Genomic DNA, 20,484 nt, shown 5'->3' with positions numbered 1-20,484 from the left:
TATTAAAGGTATTTCAAACTGTATTCAAAAATTGGAACAATAGAACTACATGTTAAATTTTAAATGACTCATTATTTAGTGTGTCACAATGCAACATATTAGTGATTATATATTGTTATAAAGTGTGAAAATGTAGAAAATCGAATAGATTTTAAGTCCATAAGTACTTAATCCATAAAATGTATTCGGTTAAACATAATGCAAATAGTCATTCGAGCTATGAAATAGTAGGGCGAAGCGTAAGCGACGTCTTTTTAGGAAACACTTAACCTTTCACACGTACTAAAACTTTGCATAATATTCTTCGAATCGCGGCGGACCTTCAAATTTGAATAAATCTAGTCTTGATAACTCCAATAAGGACGCTATCAGTCTAGGTTAGGTTAGTTTTTCATTTAACGGCTACGGCCAACAACGGTTTTTCACTGTCTTCTGCTATCCCGTGCTTCAAATGATGCAAGAGTTACCGTCCCACTAATCACGAATTTTAATTGGATCTACTATGCGAAATAATTGAGAACTGATGCAGCCAGAGATTTATCGTGCTTAATATAGTTTTCACGCAAATCTCTATTGAAAATTACCAATAGGACAGCTGTTGCAGAGGGACTTCGCATGATCTTCGAACTTCCACTTCGTCACTGTTTCTATAGTAACTTGGCAGATTGGTCCAAAATTGGTACGCCAGTGATCTTATCTTTTTCCTTTTTATGATTATTATGAAAATTCATTTCAAATCATTTGGAAGTTTCATTAAAAATTTTTATTTATCAAAACATATCATTTAAAATGCACATACTTATGTATTATATATAAGAGATAATATAAAATTTACTATATCTTTATGCTGCAAATGCTATTATTAAATAACTTTGACTCTCATTTCATTGCATAGAAATCGATTTCTTTTTACTTTTCAGCATGTGATTCAACTTTCAATTTTAACTGAAACAAATGCAATATGAATTCTTTATACTCTTATATACAATTTTTACGAGAATTAACAAAATTATTAATGAAATACAACTATAATTACGTAGTCTTTTATATATTTGTACAGTACGCGCTTTTTCGATTAAAAACATTAATTGATATAAAATATAACTGGATTATTTTGTCTGACTTTATTCTAAAGAATTTAATAGAACAATTATATAATGAAAAGAATTATTATATAGACTGTAATTCTTGTTTATTGGCAAGCATAAAATATGTTAGAATTACTACACCAACTTGGTTTTATGTATGTTCTACAGTATCTATAAAAAAATATAAAGTTTTAGTTGTACCTTTAAATAACACTGATGAAATTGAAATATTTACATCAAATACTATGAAATATAATATAGAAAATGCATTGCATTGCACTATTGATAAGTGTTTTTTATGTAAGTACAAAATATATTTTAATGGACAAGTAATTATAAGAATTTAATAAAAAATCAATTTTTCCCATTTTTTTCAGTGCCAGCAAAAGATGACACTATTAACTTTGCTAGAGAAGCAAAAATTTCTATGATTTCTAATCAATATGAAAGCACAAATAATTTAATAAGTACTTTATTAGAAAATTATTTTTCTGAACCTAGATTTTTAAGAAAAAATGATTTATTTAGCATTAATATAAAGGAATATATATTGGACCAAATGTATTTGCATACTAATCCTTTACTGTCTGTAATATATTTTAAAGTTAATTCTATCATCAATGATAATAGAGATTTTACAGATAGTGATACTTCTTATATTTTATATGGAGAAACCACGCTCATTCAGGAACCGGATATACATAGTTATCTACCTCAGAAACATTTTATTTACAATCAAACCAAAGAGAAGTATGTAAACTCATATCCATCAAGTTTAGCAGCACCTCTGGAACAATTAGAGCGTTGCATTTTACCATTTATTAAGCATGGTAAAGATTAATGTTTAAATATCTAATTGCATCTAAGTAATATAAATTAGGTATTAATGCTTTATTTCTTAAACAGATATACAATTATCAATAAAGCCAATATTTCTTATTAAGGGTGCACAGGGTTCAAATAAATGTAAATTAGTCCAAATATTGGCTGAAAAAATAGGTTTAAACTTTCTTAATACAGATTTTGCTGAAGTTCAAGCTTTAATATCAGCACAGACAGAGGCTAAATTACGTATTGTACTGCGTAATGCTGAACAATCTGTACCATGTGTCCTGTGCTTAAATAATATAGAGGTACTTTGAAGATATTTTTGTTAATTTATTTGCAAATATTCTAAGATAATATTTGTAGGTATTTGGAAGAAATTCTGAAGGTCAAAAGGATGAAAGAGTGATATCAACCTTTTCCAACGAAATAAATTCATTATATCATAAACATTTAAAATATCCAATTATTATAGTAGCTACTACAAATGAGTCTGATATACCGCCTGAACTGAACAGAATTTTTATCGAAACGATTCACGTGGAACATCTAGATCAGAATGAAAGAACGAATTTAATTTCGTGGTTACTCATGAAACGAAATCTCAATCATCAGGTCAACTTATCAAAAATTTCTGGGATATGTTCTGACTTTCGATATTCAGACTTATCGACATTAATACTCAATGCCGTAAAATTTCACTGCAAAGATAGTACTAAGAATTTGAAACCATTAACACTTTTACAAGAAGATTTTGATAAAGCTTATGGTACACTTTTAATGCTGTAAAAATAATTATTGTTTACAATATATCAGCTTTAATTCGTTCAATTTCACTTACAGAATACATGCAATCGATATATACAGATTGTAAAGGTGCACCGCGTGTACCAAAAGTTTATTGGGAAGACATAGGTGGTTTAATGAAGCTGAAACATGAAATAATGCGGCGAATTCAGTTACCTTTGATGAACACTTTAGGATTCGGACAATCTGGTCTTCTCTTGTATGGACCACCAGGAACCGGAAAGACGCTTCTTGCTAAAGCTGTAGCGACAGAGTATCAGCTTCACTTCTTATCAATTAAAGGTCCTGAAGTGTTGAATATGTATGTCGGTCAAAGCGAGAAAAATGTTAGGCAAGGTAAAGTAATGAAAATACGTATTAAACATATATTTGAAAAATAAAAAATGCAACGTCGTAGTGTTCGAGCGGGCAAGAGCAGCAGCACCTTGTATAATATTCTTCGACGAATTAGACTCGTTAGCACCGAATCGTGGACGAAGTGGAGATAGCGGAGGTGTAATGGATCGTGTGGTATCCCAATTACTCGCTGAAATGGATGGTCTTGACTGTTCCAGTAGTATATTCATTATAGGAGCCACAAACAGGCCGGATCTGATTGATCCAGCGCTTCTTAGACCTGGTCGATTCGATAAATTATTATATGTAGGGATTCATTCCGATCGTGATTCACAATTTAATGTGTTAAAGGCACTGACTCGTAAATTCAAATTCCGTGAAAACGGAGAAGAATTAGAAAAGTTAATATATCAATTACCTGAACACACAACTGGTGCAGATTTGTATTCTATCTGTTCAAATGCATGGTTGAACGCTGCGCGAAGAGTTTTAAGTAATTATCACGATAACTCTAACGAAATTAAATTGGACTATGTTGGCGTAGAATTGGAAGACTTTTTAAAAGCCGCACACGAACTGATTCCTTCGGTTAGTAAGGAAGAAGCAGAAAGATACAAAAAAATGCAGATAGAATTATCTTCTGTATCGTGATGTGCCCAATTGTGTTTTAAGCATCAGGTAAAACATCTTCCAGTCTTATAAACGACATGTTATTTTATTTGGAGAAATATGTAAAATAATTTTTACAACGAATAATTCAATCAAGAAAGATATCTACTTTCTATTCTAGGTATTGCACCAAACGGTTCATCTTACATGCTAGTGCGCGATAAAGGACGTAGTAGTATCGATTGATTTTTTTTCGAGAGAACGGTCTTCAAAATGATCGTAACACGTTACAATACATACCAATCTCAAAATAGTATACAATGTAGAAAAATAGAGTAGCTGAATTCATCGAGTACCTATATCGGACTACGAAATTTTGTAACAAAGGCTAATAATTTTTTTTGCAAATGGAATTGAATGATTATTTTACTACACTTGTTAATAAAGAATGTAAATAAACATCTATTTTCGTTAAATATAATCATTGTTTAAGTTCGTAGGACAAGTCGTATTCATTTAAATGACCGTTATTTTATTTATGAAACAACGCTATTCACATTCTTGCATTTTGCAAGCGCAATACTGTGATTCTTGTCCAATTTGTTTAAACATTTTAATTGCCTTCTCCAAAATATGCAGTCTAATATAACGAATTGTTCCTGTTTTACAGGCGGTATTTAACAACGTACTTCATTCGATTACAGAATAACGACATTCCTTTGGTATGATCGCGAGGTAGAATCGATTCCAATGTAACTTGTTCACAACATTGAAGTATATTTCGTTTTCTTCATCGTTCATGGCGACAATATTTACTTATTACACGGAAAGAATTAAGTCTTTCTTTACGATTGTTAAGATATGACTTGATACGACAAAGAAAAGTCACAGAATTTCAAAGAATCGTCGTTAACCGTAAGTTCAATTATCTTATAGGGAGAGAGGCTTTACAATTACGAGTATTTTTATTTTTGAACTTTCATAAATTACTCAAATCAAAACTATTAAAAATAGTTTTAAAAGCAAATCGCTTGATCTAGTATTCGGTTCTTTCTCTTCACGCTTTTTTTTCTAAATATAATTAAATATCGATTAACAATTTTCACCTTTCTTGCATCGATGGGTCTATTCAGTGCAGTCGAAAATTATTAAAACATAAGTATCACATTTGATAAATAACGCTAATCACTACATGCGATCGACGAAACATTTCATACAGTTAATATCAATTCTATGGAGCACATGAAAAATATTCAAGGGTATTTTGCATCGGATTGGAACGAATATAATTTGCGCGTAGTTAAATTCGATTTATATATTATATGTATATGAGGTATTATTTAAAATATTTTGTAAAAATTTGATCTGAATATTCCTTTTCTCAAGGAACAAGCAACGACAAATACATATGTGGATAAAAAAGGGAGAATCATTTAAATTAGCTTATTGATAAATTTGGCCACTGTACAATCGTGTAATTGCATGCAGATGCTCTTTTTAAAAATGTATATATAAATCCTTGTCTTAAGTATTTAGATTGAAAAATATAGTTATTGGAGAACTACGTAGGGAAACATGTGGTAGCAATTTTCGCTTGCATCGATCGCGGGAAACGAAAGACTTTGTACTCAGCGGCCGCGAACTATTCTTGTAAAGTTCAAAACTCTTACTTACATTTGTAACATTTGTCGCGTCTTCTCGCAGTTTTAAGCAGTCTTCTTCTATTTGTATTGATCGTGTATATATGTGAATATGTGTAAGGAAAAGAAATACACTGGTATTTCAGAATATCTTCTACGAAGATTGTTTCGACATATGGTGCGTGCAAAAAACGATCGAAGATATTGCCGATTAACTGGGCAGGAAATCTTTGTCGGCTCTCGGTGCGTGTATTGCTCGAATTTCCAGATATCTGAGCTTGTGGGGGAAAAACGATTTTTTCCAGTAATCAGCGACAGCAAGTTTTATACGTTTCTACTTATAATGTACATTAAAAATGCGGCAAGTAGAGCCAGTTACGATTCTTCTGTATTTAATCCTGAAACATAAAAAATAAGGAAGGGACCGTGACTAAATCTGGTCTTTGTAAAAGAAGAAATACGGTTACTACTTTCTTCTACCGTATCAAATTTATTAGTCTATCATGTATCGACTCTTTTCTTCTTTTTTTTTTTTTTCTTTTCAAGGAAAACACTATCGTTCAATAGAATTATGAGGTAGTGCCCATTAAAATGTGAATAACACGATAATCTGTTGCTGCTTTTTTTTAGGTTTGCACTTTATGCATACCTGGTCAAGACGATTTCGTGGCAAATTCATGTAGTATGTCACAAGCCATTTCAAGATTGTTCCTAGTAATACCGAGAGCTCTAATCACGGCGTCTTGTGCGAATCCGAGAGCCGTCAGCTTGGAAATGTGTTCGACGTTCACGTTCTCGTATGCCGCGGATTCTGGCTTAGAAGAACCGGTGGGATTGTCCTTACCTCTCATCAGGGCGGACAATCGAGCTGTATTCGCTTCCAGATTAATGTTCCTCACGACGTGTTGTCTCGTACCGGGTATCACGATCGTGTTCTCGTAATGGTGATCCTGTCTGTTGTGCTCTTTGCTGGTTGCTTTTGGAGGTCGTGGCACCGACAATGGTGGTGGAACCGGTGGCACATTATTGCTAGACGTAATTTGGCTGGTCATCGCCGAAGATCCGCCACTGATACGACTAGATTTCTCAGGTAAAGTCGGCGGTGGTTGCTGTTGCGTTGTGGACAAGTGATTTCCTTGTGATCGACGAACGTGACTTCTGACTACTGTAAACGGTGCAGGAGGTATCGGTGGCATTGGAGACGGCGAAGAAGCACGATGTAGCATATCGTACCCTGTTTCGGAGTTTACTGGTAAAATAAAACAATGTTATAGAACAACTTAGACAGAATAGAAAGAAATAATTAGCATCGCAACAAATTTTGTTTCTCTAAATTGTTTTACTTTTTATTGCTTACTGTTATTATTTTGCTGATTGTCAGTATTAGAATTGAATGTCGTTTGAGCTGTCGATGAAGGCGGTGGTGGAGCATTCTCTTTTGGAACAGTTAACAGGCGACCATTCCTCAAATGATTATTTGGCGTGGGGGATGGAGAGGGTCGTCGAGGAGGTAGCGGCGGGCTTGGCACAATTCTTCGTGTCGAAACTGGCGAGTTTGTTGGACTGGAATCTTCTTCTTCATCCGAATCGTAACACATTAATCCACAGTGACCGTTACACAAATCCATGATTTCCTAAAACATTGAAAATAAACGAAAAACATGCATTACTATCTGTGACATGGGCCAACAGGAATAAGATTGTTTTAGTCTGATAACGTTTGCTATTATTTAACGCAAGAAGACGCATAATTGCGTAGAAAATATATTTTATTCGATTGTGATTTTAAGTAATGATAAATTTGTTAATAATTAATAAAATTCTATAATCGAATAAATCTTTTTAAAACTATATTAAGTAAACAAGAATTGTTTAAATTAATATAAAGAAAAAGAATGTAGCAAAAAAACCTGTATGAGAAAGAACATCACAATTAAGAACGAGCATAATTACAAAGCGATAAAGCAGAAGGTCATAATGCATTTGTTCACTTACCTGCGTTCAATGAGTCAAAATAAATTTCCTTCAGCTATGTACATTATCGATTAGTTTTCGATCATGCAGCGGGCAGAGCAATGGACCCAGTAGATAACATTATGAAATAAAGATAAACGATCATGCGAACGATATAACGATGTAACACCTTGGTTCATTTTCAGTAGTTCCCTGTTGCTGGAACACTGATTCAATAGGCGTGGAAATTAGAATCCAGCAAAAGGGATGCATGTATACAATATGCAAAAGTAACACGATGTAATGATAATACAATTTTATTAAAAAAAAAAAAGAAAAGAAGAGAGAAAAAGAAAAAACGAAAAGAAAACAAAGAACATATTTCTCAGATCCCTAATATCTTACAATGAATAGGAAGAAATGTACGCTACAATTTGTGATGTTTATGAATTATTTATTTTAGACCTCTTTCATTGCTGGATATGCACAGCATGAATGGATCTAAATGACTGATCAATTAGCAGCACTAGTCATTGTACAAATTACGCTAATGGATACACGTGAACGCAGTAAAAAAATCTATCTTTAATTTTAAGTTTTTAGTGCAACATGTCGTAGACTTTGTTTACTATCTATAGATTCGTAGATATAGGGATACGTGATACTACGCTTAAGAAATTATTACTCCCCTTTTTTAGATTACTAACTGCCAATTTATATCTTAAAAAAATATAAATTTCATTTTTATGGTGAATTCGATTTTTTAATTGCTCTTGCATGCATCAATGCATACAGGATCTACAATAGTAAGGTATTGAAAAAAAGGAAAGGGAAGATGATAACGTATATACCACAGCATCGAAATTCGGCATGAAGTGCTACCATACAATCACTGGTATAACTCCTTAAAGTTCATTTTATGCGTGAATAGAATAAATAATAAATATTTTAAAGTAAAGAAAAATAATAACATCTTTTCCCTGATAAAGATGTCGCATGTTATTACATTGTTTCTATCGCCAACAGGTACATAATTAATTCTAATAAAATACAACGAATGAACGACTGTTCATTCATGGGTTACGTAGCATTCCTATTGCTCGATGTAAGCAACATCGTCATTTCCGTTGGAAGATCACTCTGTTTTATATATCTGCCTCTTATTTCTTAGTACTACAAAAATCACTATTTCCTTTTGTTCTATACTTTTACCATGTCATTCCTTATATTCGTGAACATAATTCGATATACACATTAATAAAAAACCAATTAATAAAAGGAATTTAAATTCATATCAAACAAAACACGAAGCGAGGAGTGTCGAATCAAGGTCTCGTTAAACGGATTTCAGTTACAGCGAAAGATTTCCTAATTGTGCGGACATAACGCAAGTTTATGAACGGGTTAATACTCTGTTGAAAAAATATTGACGTTACAAATCTCTTATTTAATAAATAATGCAATCATATGTAGAGATGAAGCATTCTAACTTCAAGTCTTGTATGCATACACCACAAAGAAGACGCTGCCAGCTATACATTGGCACATGCATTTAAAATATGATTGGTTTCTTGATTAGTCGCGAGCAAAAACCTTTACTCTATTGTACAAATGTGATCCATATGTAATTATTATCGTAAAGTTGATATGGGCATCGACTACAATGTTATCTCTAAATATTATCTGTTTGTCGTAAGTAAAATGTACGTTCCATTATTTTAACTAAATCGTTGCACAGCAAGTACAACATAGTGATGTGTATGTTAAACGGTACGAAGAGTGTGACTGAGTGCAAACGCAGTTGTAGTAATGAAACAAGAACGGTGACTCGTACAATAAGCCCTCGATTTTGTAATGCAAAAAAGCAACCTACCTTAGGGTCTCCATAAACCGGAAGATTTTTTGTAAATTGTGACACATACAAACAAGTAATTTAAAAACACATGTTAGTTTAAATAAACACGTGAACTGTAAAAAACATTCATATTAATCGTTTGTAAACTTAAGCTTTTTCAGAATTATTCTGTGAATCATTCTATATACAAATAATGCAAAAAAAAAAGAAAAAGAAAAATGAAAAGAAAAGGAGAAAATACAATTCCAACGAAGCTTATATAGAGACAAAAAAGTTGGTCCCTTTTTACATTATTTACTTTCCGAAATATTAACTTTAGTAAGTTCGTCATTATATTTAAACTTGCATACCTCATAAAAGGTATCACGTTTGATGATAATTCTATAAATGACATGACATGACAATCGTACAAACTCGAGATCTCACATGAATTGCATGAAGCATTCTTTAAAAATGGGGTGTGTTGCTAGAAGTTGTTATACATAGAGCACACTTAATGTAATGAGGGTAGGTGCTACTCCTAGTCGGATACCTCGGTGTCCGGGTCAAGATCCCGTGTGGGAGTCGACGCATTACTAGCAGATGCTGATTGTGTTCCCGGTCGATGTGTTCTTCGTGGATCGAACGGATCGATTACTATTTGTTCAGTCCCTTTAATTTCAGCTCGACAAAATGGACAACCTTGTCCCTCAGAATCCTACAAACGTATTTACTTGTTTTTATTCTTACGGTATTTTCTTGCAAACAATTCGAAAATATATAGGTTAAGTAAAATATTAATACCTGCCAAGCTGTGAGACACGGAGTACAAAGAAGATGTCCGCAAGGTTCTATCCTCACATCTTTGTCATTCTCTGCACAAATTTTACATAATTGGAATGTACTACCCATTTCGCAATATAATTCGTACTGTTCTGCTGTGACTTTTATGTGTTCTTCAGGAGTGGGTTGAACTGCCCATGTTAAATCTGGATTTATATTACGGCCATCAGGGTATAAGTAGCTAAAAACAAATTATTAAGTTTAATTAGAAATTTTAAACTAATAATTTTTTATGAGTAAAGAAATAGTGTGCTTACAATCCTTCCCTATATCCATCTAGCAGTGCTTGACAAAGACTTTTGTTGTGAGGTATTGTTTGAAGGATATCACCATCTGAGGTAACATAACCGATAGCCCACTGTCCTAACCTCGTGCAACTTAGTCTGAATACATAACTTCCAGGTCTAGTACTACAATACTTTTGTAAACGTGCTTTCACTTCGTCATAAGTAAGAAAAGCTACATATCCAGGATGTGTCACAGCCAGAATTTTCCAGTTACGAAGAAGTGTAGACCATGGTTGAAATAACCTATAATAACAAGTAAATTTATTATAATTATATAAGACAAATCACTTTCTATGTTTAAAAACTTACCTCGTAAATACATCGAATTCAAAGTTTGAGATATAATCATTGCACGTAAGATCTATCGTAGATTTTAATGCCATGGCTTGTAATCCAGAACTTATTGGATGAACTTCATTTAACTTGTCTTTGAAAACTTTCCATGGAACCAGCGTACTGAAAACATATATAAAAGTGACTTTTTGTACAAATTTTTATGTACAAATAATATCATTCAAATAATACGATCCTAACCTAACAATTAACCGATATTACATTATTTACAACATACATAGTTATTGTAATCTAGAACATTATAATTAATAAAAATGAATTTGATGTCATTTTTCTTTGTTACAAAATATTGAGTAACCGGTTCGCATACAGGTACATATTGTGCCTGTATGGGAGCCAATAAAATCTGTAAGTTCATAACTGATACGCCAGTGTAAAGACAGAGCTCTTGGAGTGCAGTTCTATCCCTAGTTTTCTCTTTGCGACATTTGATTACATATTGCTGGTAAGGTTCATTTAGTTTCCCTTATAAACGTTATATTCTCGAGTTTCATAATCATTTCATAAACACCGTCATTACATCGCACAAGAAAATCCAAAATTAAAACAGAATGATTAGACGCAAAATATCACAACTCATGCAATTCATTGAGCTTTATCCAGTGAACGACAGATGGCAATCGATTTAAACTTGCCGTAAAGACTGTCAAAAAATATTCACTTCATCGTTTTACTTTATTCTATTTAATACATTAACTTTTACTGCGATTAATAATGAAAAATATTACATAATTCGCACAAACAACACAAGTTTACTCAGTTGAAGTACCATATAACTTATCACACGTAATCGAAATAATCAGTTGATTATAATACAGTAAATAGAATGATGATCTTACGCTTCGCTAAGTTACAAAATAAATACAAGTAGTGCTTATATAAAACTTTTCATAATATAAGATGTAGTGTTTGTACTGAAAAATTTCAGGAACATAGTTGTGCGTCTTTATTGACTTCCTCCCCCGTATATTGTACAACGAAGAATGAATATTTTAAAACTACTACTGCCGGTGGGCTTTGTTCAAGCCAGAAATTTTTCAGGCACGTACTACAAGTTTGATATCTACTGTTCCCCTAAACCTGCTGTTCCCCTGTTGCAAGAAATGAAAAAGCTTATTTATATAAACACCAAAATCTAGTCATTAACTTCTAGGTGTGCTTTCAAAGAATCTATTTCTTCAAATATTTATTTCATTGAATATTCAAATTTCAACATATCCGGAAAGTCATGACGCAGCGTAAGTGAAACGACGTACGTCTCACATATCATATTTACTGAATGCTCGCAGTATCACAATACAGCGTTACACAGATATACAATAGTATCACATAAAAATATTGCAACAATGAAAATAAGATTGTTATAAATATCCCGGTAAATAGCATATTCAACTATCATGTTAAACGTAACCTTGTTGCGTACGTGATCGATATTATCTCACGTTGATAGGAATACAATCTATGCACATCTCAAAATCATGAATTATCGTTTTACGACGTAAACATCAATTAGAATGAAAAGCTTTATAATAAAAAATATACCTCTTATATTTAAATTTTAAAAAGATGAAAAAGGGTGAAAAGTATAACATATAATTTTTATTTCGTGATGTGTTTTCTAACATTTCTCTCGATAATAATAATAGTGGCAAAGCTCAGTAGTAGTAATATCCAATTTACTAATGTTATTAAAAAGTATTTTACTTTCTTCATGTTTGGTATGTGCTTTTAGTATCCTGAATAATTCACTTGTCATGTAAATTATATTCTTAGAATTCATATTAGATTTTTTAATACATACATTGAGATATTTTAAATATCGGTCGAAATTATTTCAGTTATAGCAGCAACCATGAGTGGGAACGATAATTACAAAGAAGCGAAATCGATTTACGATTTCACTGCTAAATCCATAAAAGGTGAAGAAGTTCCTCTATCCAAGTAAGTAATATATTATGTGTTCATCCATGTTCAGGGACGTGCGAATATATTTTTTACCTACTTACAGTTACAAAGGTCACGTTTGTTTAATCGTAAACGTAGCATCAAAGTGCGGCCTTACAGCCACAAATTACAAGCAACTGAATGAACTGTACGACGAGTATGCTGACTCTAAAGGTAAGATATAAAAATTATATCTGGTTTATTTTCCGAAACGATTGTTGAAAGATTGTGCTTTTAGGTTTACGAATCTTGGCGTTTCCCTGTAACCAATTTAATGGACAGGAACCAGGAGGTACCGAAGAAATATGCAGTTTTGCCGATCGACAAAAGGTATAGGAATGCGAACCTCTTAATCTGATGAAAATTTTACCATTTTGATTTTTATTAAGTACACTATTGTATTTTGCTTCAGGTTAAATTTGATATATTCGAAAAGATTGACGTCAATGGAGACAAGGCGCATCCTTTGTGGAAATATCTAAAGAAAGAACAAGGAGGAATTTTGGGTGATTTCATAAAATGGAACTTCACAAAATTCATCGTGAACAAAGAAGGCAAAGTGGTTGAACGTCATGGTCCGAACGTAGATCCCAACAGTTTGAAAAACAATTTCGAAAAATACTTCTAAGCATTTTTCTACTATTATTTAATATATATGCAAAGATTTTTATTAGTAGCACTATTTGCAATCAACCGATATCGTTAAGAACGATATATGGATTGTAAATTATTCTTATCCATTATAAGCTTTTAGATAAATAATTTTTTTATTCAATGAAGTTTCTTATTTACTTATCGAATATTGCACATCTTCTATTTGTAAACAAGTGTTGTAAGTACTGATATTATATCAACGAAGAAATAAATGTTATATCATCAAAAGATCGCGTTTTCAGTACAAGAAGATGATATACTTTATACATGTATAATATATGTACTTGTTACAACGTTTATTTATTAAAACTTTTCATTTCACTACATTCATAGCATTGTTTCATTTAAATGATTTTACATCTTAGTCGCACATTTTATCAAAAATAATGCTTTGTTATAAGCTTTTCTCGACGTGTTTTTCTTTGCCTCTTTTTATGGTGGCAAATGTCTGTCCCGCGCACTTTTGCGCTACGTCACGAAATTCACATTCGTTCCTGACCTTGTCTATTTTTAGCGTCATTAGTGTCTTTTATTTAGCCATCAATCTCCAACCCTCCTCTCTCCATCTTTCTGAACATAGTGAAAATCAAACATAGTCAGACCTGATTCGATGTCACGCGATTTTCCTTGATTCGCAACAGCCTGCCCAGGGAAACTGATTTAACGTTCTGTGCTTGGAAAAATGGGTCAATGTATCCCAGGCAGATTCGAGTAACACGATGACATAATTACAGGCCATCATGTCCCCAGCGGGTCAAGGCGAATACTCAACCCGGTCCGTGAAATACTTCTCTACCTATAATGTTCCCCCCCCCTTTTCCTTTTTCTCGTAGCGCATTTAAAATTCATATTACGAAAGTAGACACCTGGCGTGTTCGAATAAGAGGATGAAAAAGAAATAGAAGGAGCAAAAGAAGAAAGAACTACGATTCACGGAGTTTCGTGTCCTTCCTGAATTTCAATCCTGAGCCGCTTTACGTCATCATTAAACTGGGTCACGTCCTCTATTGCAGGAGTACTATCTCGGAATTGAATGTTCCGTGATATATCTGTATTGCACACGCGTATGTATACATCGGCGATGCGTGGCTAACGTACAAAACGAAGCTGAGAGATACTACCGCTACAATTAGTCGTCCTTGCTTGCCGACCGATCCAAGCCTCACCTCCATTCATAGATCGCTGCTTTTCCAACGTACCTATCTTTCCATCCGTATGATGTTTTCGATTTCCGTGCAGCTACCGCTCCAAATCTAATCGTTAAATCTAACGTCAAATACTTCTACCAATCTTTCATATTTTATAACATCAGGGTAATAACATGGTTCCTTTTAACAATTTTAACTCGCGATCGATTCTGCGCTGTTATAGAGATTTTGTTAAGGCAAGTACTAAAAATATCGCGCGGTAATATATTAATGATTAGACGACTGAGAACGATGCGATGGTAAGAATCCACGTGTCATCGTTATCACGCAGCTCTTTCGAAATTTATATATCTTAGCGGGCGAACAAAAATCCCGAAATGATCAACAGGTAAATTCAACCTTAAAATTCAACACACAGTCCTTAAATTGATACGGAATGTTGTTTCATTATTTTACTTTTTCGTTGTTCCGTTTGCTTTAACAATGGACGTAGCACAAAAGGGCAACTCGACCCGAACTTGAAATTTGCGACGCCTGCTTCTAATTACACCTTTCGCATTCACGAGCTAAAGTTTCTAACCATCGATGGCTAAATGTGATTACGCAATAGACAGCAAAAATATACCCATGGAAAATGTCAGTGGAACGATCGGAGTACATAGCGCGTTTCAAGGATGGTTCGCTTATTTCAAAGGTTTTGCACGCTCGTGTGAATCCGTCGGCTGATTCCCTTGACGTTGGATGCCTGTGTTAATCGTATTATCGGTATTATATCGGGTATCACAGTCATTGCTCTGCTAAGCCAAGGATGGTTTTAAAGGCACACACAGAACTACGTGTCGTGTGTCCACGCGTTCTTTTATATCCGACCGATATGTAATTAACTTTCAAACACATGCTTGTCTTTAACGTCTAAATGCATCATTGCGTAATCGGTACACGCTTTAAATCTCCAAATTATATTTGAAAAACGAAAGAAACAGCTAAGAACAACTAGGAAACGCAGTACTTTACTGCCTGGAAGCATATCATGTACATAGCATCCCACGGTTAAGCTGTGCAATTATTCGACACCTTTCTACCTCATCGAGAGACTCTTTCGTTTGAAACAATTATCTGCTGGTAGATACGAACGACGCCAAACTCCAGTCCTCTCGCCGATAAGAGATACGATTTACCGAATAAACGAAAGGAAGCAAACACTTGGCTGTCCTGATAAACGTAAGTAAAGAGTAGGATCCCGGTTCGTGGACGCGGCCACACCGATTCGTACAGTTCGCTCCGCTTAATTCGCTTTAATCGCGACGTCACGTCCCCTTCCTTCCGCTTCGGCTCACGTCCGGATGCGAGCTTAACTGGCCGACTACGAAAGGGGAGGAGGGTACAGACCTCTTTGCTCGTAACTCTTCAGACACGGATAGCTGATACGCATCGGTCCTACTCTATCAATGTGGTTCCAACCCCTGCCGACCGGAATTAATATAGTATCCTCCGCTAACAATAAGTATCCTCCGGGACGAGCATGTCTTGCCTTTCACACACCTCCATTTTTCCCACCCACGCCGCTAAACGTCGCTAATGATTTTCAACAGTTTGCCTGCCCAACCTATTCCCAATACTTCGTCATTCGTGGGTCTCCTCGAACGAGGTTAGCGCGTTTCGTCTACCGGATTACGACGATTCCTATCTGCTCACCTTCTTCGCTCTCGTTCTCTTCTTTCTTCGATTTTATTCTATCTCCTGTATTCGGGATTTTACTACGTTCTACGCGTTGCACGCTTCGGAACAGAAAACGTATTTGTTTAGCGAGTTATATCGCGTAGTTCTTCAAAGTTTACATTGCCTTATTCTGTGCGAAAGTTAAAAAAGAAGGTCGAGTCGTAAAGCTACCCCCGCAAAGATATTTGTATATCGGTCATAAAAGAAGCGTTTTTCATTGCTTGGAAACGCAGTATGGTTCCGATGGTATTTTCTTTTGTTCCATTCGATCGAGGTCTTTTCTCGCGAACAAGAGACCTTCGAAGGCCAGAGAACACTGCATCGTACTGTAAAGTCGAACGAGGCTCGCAAACGCGACATATTGCATCCGCGTCGACGCCCTCTTTTCAAGACATCAGATCCGCTGTGCACCTGATACCCGATATCTCAAGAATAAACAGAGGCGTGCAAACATCGGGATTCTTTCCAACGGAATTCCAAATATATCGATCGCTTCGACGTCGCATCAGTCGAATTAACGTGTTCCTCTCTTTCTACCTTTAGTTTTAGACCGGATGCCGTAAGTCGATGATTCACACTCTTTCTTCTGACTCTATCTAAACGTTTGATACACCGCTACGTCGTATAAAATATAACGCACGAAAGTGGCTGTGAATATTGGCCACTTTGTCCCCGAAGAGGACAGAGACTCTGGCGTTCAATTATTTTCACCAGAGGGGAAAAGGGAACCGGAGGTACGTTAATGAAATAATCGTAGGAGACGAAGAAACCGGAATGTTCAACCTCGTTGAATTCCATTCTGCCTCACCACTTTTTTCTCATATGGCTTTCCCAACCCACATCCGGATGTATCGTTATAAGTATACATCGTAGTGAAAGAGCAGAAGAGAGAAGATTCTGCCCCCCAGCTCGAGCCAGCACAAAGTACAATCCTTCGCGACTATAGATTACAGAACGGTGCAACGAATCCACTACTATCCTCCCATCTCCTCTCTCTGTGTCACGGATAGATGACTTCGGTCTTCTTTTCGATAAAAGTTCATCCCTTGCCACCGTTTCCGGTATACTCGTCATTAAAAACATCCATTAACAAGTCGAGGATAGGTTCGCACGCGAAACGTGGATTTCATTTCGTCCGAATACATTAGCGTGCTACGAATCGATGCGCCGATAAAGGAAAACCCGTGTTTGGAATTACAGAAAAAAATGGTACGTGGGACGAAATGAAATTTTCTCAAGGAATAGTTTCGTATCATCGTAATGCACGTTCGATTTGTTTTTCGAGGTATTTTCTTCTTTCGAGTTACGTCATCGCTTTGTAAAGGTCTGTGTTCGATTTTCTGTGTTAATTGCTTTCTTTGAAAGCGACGCGCATTATGCGCCGAGAAGGTCGATTAAAAATACCGAGATACAAGATAATATTTCAAGATATCTTACACAGCGTAATAACGATAAATATTGTTTCCGGTAAGATAAATCACGACTTACGTTTATCTCATCGACGCCGAATTGAATGCGCAGGAAGAATACCCAGGGGTTTTGCTTGATTAAAGAGGCAGAACGTAACAGCGCAAAGAGCGTAACATAGGCCGCCGGATGTCCGCGGATCATTTGACCGGAAACTGAAAGTTCGCGCATCGGCGTAATCGAGTCGGCTCGCCGCATGTTAATCATACTGCAATCGCCCGCATCCTACGTTCAAAACAAGAACGGTTCCCCGATAAAAGCTCTTTAAACTCCGGTTTAGCTTTCTTGGAAAACGCGTAGGCTTCGTACTTCGTCTACGAACGTACGGTTTGACGAAGCGGAAAAAAGGATGGGCGATGGAAACGATTTCGAGAAATTAACCGAGAGAGAAACGGAAGAAGAACAACCCACGACTGGAATCTCTCCTTTGCTCTTCTCCCTGGCGATGTTTAATTTAACTGATTCCGCGCCGCATAGAGTATTAATGTTTTATCGTTTCTCAGGAAATTCATTCTATTTTTAGTCGCGTATTTTCTACTTTCAACAACTAACTAACTAAACAATTGTGTATAGTCCATTACTATCGATTGATAATAGACTATCATCAGATAGTCTAAGTCTAGACTAAGATCATCGTAACGTAGAGAGACGCAAATTACAATTAAAAAATTTATACGCGATGTATATATATACACGTATACGAGTGCAGATGAAATGATAAATAGTTGCATTTATATTCTTACAGCGGAAAAGAAAAAGTGAGAGATAACCGCGTATACGTGATATGTATCTTAGTGTATATGCAAAATCCATGGCGATGAGTGGCTGCGGAACGCGTGTGACGAAAGGGTATTCGTTCACGAGTCTCGTGTTCTGACAAATCGTGACGATCTCTCGCGACACCGTACAGCAGTCAGTCATTCATGAATTGGCTCGAACTGCTGCTCGTTTATTTATACCGGCTGATAAATCGCTACGCGGCACGTAGCCCAGAGCGCACGGCACGCGCTTCCCGATACTGTGTCATGACGTATTCCAGTAAAAGTAGGTGTATCAGTTTTGTAAAACGATACTAAACCACCGGCCCCCCAAGAATAGTAACCAGGAAACGGATCTAACCAATCGATCCGCCGTTCTACCAACTTCCCCGTCTTACACGCCTCTATCCCTCACTCTCTCTCTCTCTCTCTCTCTCTCTCTTTTATCTTTTTGTCAGGATATAGGTATCTCTAGATTTCAAATAATCGTAGAACGCTTTCCTAGTCTTTTCATTCGTATGTTGCAATACCTGTCAATGAGCTGTAACCGATCACTGACAATAACTCGATAACGATTCATTCTGACAATTTACACGGTTCAACAGTCCACAACCAAGTATAAATGAAATTCCGATTGCACCGGAAGCAACTTTGTGCCAATACAGCGGTAACTGTTACTCGATATACCGAACTAAATCAACGACCGCGTTTATCGCTTCATCGTCTAAATAACCGATATTTCAGACCGGAAACATAAAACACGATTCATCTTTTTTTTTCGAAGTTAAAAGGGAAATGATACCATAACGTTTTTAAATCTATACGTTTTACATACATTAATATTATTGCTTAAAAGAATTGTCTACAATTGTGACTACATTTCTAGTATGTAACTAATTGTAATTTTAATAAGAAAAAGCCTGTAACAATAGTAACATTGTTAAATTATTATCAAAACAATAGTAGGTACGGAGTGACTAAAGTGATTCGATTTTCATGATTCGAGGACACGCGAAAATACAGTTCTTCCTCTATACGAGTTCGTACATAAATAAGAACACTTCCGCTAGCGATGAAATACATTTCACGAATGGCGTCAGGTGCAAACCAGCAGACACGTCCCGGTTTTTGGTGCATGTTACTAATGTCAATATCAATGAGACGCAGAGCCGTTTTTAGGTTAGGTGTGCGCACGTGCGAGTCACAGAGCGCGCGTTTATTATTCGTTTTTACGCACGTCAGAGTGGAAAGCACACGCGACGAGACAGGTGTCCTGTTTACATGATCAAAACAAAAAGGAAGAACAAAAGAAAAAAAGGGAAAGGATGATTAAACGATACGCACCTGATTCCAAAGCTTTCTTTCCAGAACTCGGCCGCATCTGCTTTAGTAATACGGAATTTATGTCCAGCAAACACACCATTTGGGAAAATGGCCTTCAATTCAGACAGCATGTGGCTAAAGACAAGGCTAAGTTTGGTCAAATTTCTACGATAATGCGACGTTTCATCGAACATCTTTTCTTTGCCTTCCTTGAACAACTTGATCGCTTGCTTGCACTTTCTCATAAGGTTGTTGATGAATACACAAAAGTGTTCGTTGCTATGTAACACCTGCATCCTGTCTTCGTATTTGCTATATATCAGTCTCAATCGTTGATACGTATCTGGTAGAATATCCAGGATAAACGGTGGCGAATTTTTCAAATTCATCCTCTGATGTTGACATAACTTGACTACCTTGTCCATAAGTTTCCAGGTCTTATCCAACATTCGCTTGTCGGTCGAAAGTTTCGGCAGTGTCATAGGATCAGCAAAACGACCATGAAGCTTCTGGAAGATCGAACCTATGTGTACAGCTCGAGTACGACTGCTATGTCCTCCCGACGACATCTTGACGTGTGCGTGCATATCCCACGACACCGGGACTCCTTGGTGCTCGCTCTCGATGCGAATCCCGCGCACTTTTACACTTCACCTTCGACAAACCCACCGACACCTTACTTTAGGTTAGCTTGCCCTACACTCGCGTGGTACAATATACTGCATTTCCTTCAACGAGACGCGTTCATTACCTCGACGACCTTCTCACGAAGTCGCAGCCACGAGATATACCATAACGTTGTACGATACCGCATCCTACTCTTTCCACTCCGTACTGACAACACCGGATACCTACGAGTCTACACTGACACGACCAAGCGTGCCCATAGCTCGTT

General features: G+C 35.9%; 4 protein-coding genes across 9 annotated transcripts in view; 2 read left to right on the top strand and 2 right to left on the bottom strand.

The window, feature by feature from the left end:
* The window catches only part of LOC126919205 (serine/threonine-protein kinase pakA-like), a 6,494-nt gene extending 5,796 nt beyond the window's left edge, over window positions 1-698 (bottom strand). The window contains exon 1 of one of the 4 annotated variants that reach the window (XM_050728029.1): window positions 585-698. The gene's annotated coding sequence lies outside the window, so the exon portion shown is untranslated. Of the gene's footprint in view, window positions 1-167; window positions 433-584 lie in introns of those variants that run through there. The other 3 variants (XM_050728027.1, XM_050728028.1, XM_050728030.1) reach the window with 3 other exon arrangements.
* On the top strand, window positions 531-4,164 carry LOC126919220 (peroxisome assembly factor 2). Its single transcript, XM_050728113.1, has 8 exons — window positions 531-679; window positions 921-1,388; window positions 1,466-1,918; window positions 1,995-2,221; window positions 2,280-2,682; window positions 2,757-3,056; window positions 3,118-3,734; window positions 3,847-4,164. The coding sequence occupies exons 2-7, from the start codon at window positions 962-964 to the stop codon at window positions 3,705-3,707; spliced, it is 2,400 nt and encodes a 799-aa protein (XP_050584070.1). The 5' UTR covers window positions 531-679; window positions 921-961; the 3' UTR covers window positions 3,708-3,734; window positions 3,847-4,164.
* Window positions 3,753-20,484, bottom strand: LOC126919221 (E3 ubiquitin-protein ligase CBL-B). Of its 3 annotated transcripts, none has more exons than XM_050728114.1 (8): window positions 19,611-20,484; window positions 10,532-10,678; window positions 10,193-10,465; window positions 9,897-10,116; window positions 9,646-9,810; window positions 6,663-6,939; window positions 5,955-6,554; window positions 3,753-5,703 (listed from the first exon to the last, which is right to left on the bottom strand). In XM_050728114.1, the coding sequence occupies exons 1-7, from the start codon at window positions 20,174-20,176 to the stop codon at window positions 5,959-5,961; spliced, it is 2,244 nt and encodes a 747-aa protein (XP_050584071.1). In that variant the 5' UTR covers window positions 20,177-20,484; the 3' UTR covers window positions 3,753-5,703; window positions 5,955-5,958. The 3 variants fall into 3 exon arrangements, with proteins under 3 accessions (XP_050584071.1, XP_050584073.1, XP_050584072.1); XM_050728116.1 differs by having other exon boundaries at window positions 6,150-6,554; XM_050728115.1 differs by lacking the exon at window positions 3,753-5,703 and having other exon boundaries at window positions 5,954-6,554.
* On the top strand, window positions 10,864-13,500 carry LOC126919282 (uncharacterized). The gene is made up of 5 exons (XM_050728264.1): window positions 10,864-11,021; window positions 12,415-12,517; window positions 12,585-12,694; window positions 12,759-12,850; window positions 12,933-13,500. Exons 2-5 carry the CDS (start codon window positions 12,429-12,431, stop codon window positions 13,146-13,148), a joined length of 507 nt encoding a protein of 168 aa, XP_050584221.1. The 5' UTR covers window positions 10,864-11,021; window positions 12,415-12,428; the 3' UTR covers window positions 13,149-13,500.

This window comes from Bombus affinis, chromosome 8 (assembly GCF_024516045.1).
Source record: "Bombus affinis isolate iyBomAffi1 chromosome 8, iyBomAffi1.2, whole genome shotgun sequence".
NCBI lineage: Eukaryota > Metazoa > Arthropoda > Insecta > Hymenoptera > Apidae > Bombus > Bombus affinis.
Note: the sequence above shows the minus strand (reverse complement) of the source record. Positions and strands in the feature narration are given on the sequence as shown.

Coding starts and splice junctions, on each gene's coding strand:
- LOC126919221 (XM_050728114.1), bottom strand. CDS start 20,176: ATGCACGCACACGTCAAGATGTCGTCGGGAGGACATAGCAGTCGTACT. Junction 10,679..19,610: donor AAAGAAAGCTTTGGAATCAG/GTGCGTATCGTT, acceptor ATATGTTTTCAG/TACGCTGGTTCCATGGAAAG. Junction 10,117..10,192: donor GATGGATATAGGGAAGGATT/GTAAGCACACTA, acceptor ATTTGTTTTTAG/CTACTTATACCCTGATGGCC.
- LOC126919220 (XM_050728113.1), top strand. CDS start 962: ATGAATTCTTTATACTCTTATATACAATTTTTACGAGAATTAACAAAA. Junction 1,389..1,465: donor TATTGATAAGTGTTTTTTAT/GTAAGTACAAAA, acceptor CATTTTTTTCAG/TGCCAGCAAAAGATGACACT. Junction 1,919..1,994: donor TTTACCATTTATTAAGCATG/GTAAAGATTAAT, acceptor TTTCTTAAACAG/ATATACAATTATCAATAAAG.
- LOC126919282 (XM_050728264.1), top strand. CDS start 12,429: ATGAGTGGGAACGATAATTACAAAGAAGCGAAATCGATTTACGATTTC. Junction 12,518..12,584: donor GAAGAAGTTCCTCTATCCAA/GTAAGTAATATA, acceptor ACCTACTTACAG/TTACAAAGGTCACGTTTGTT. Junction 12,695..12,758: donor CGAGTATGCTGACTCTAAAG/GTAAGATATAAA, acceptor TTGTGCTTTTAG/GTTTACGAATCTTGGCGTTT.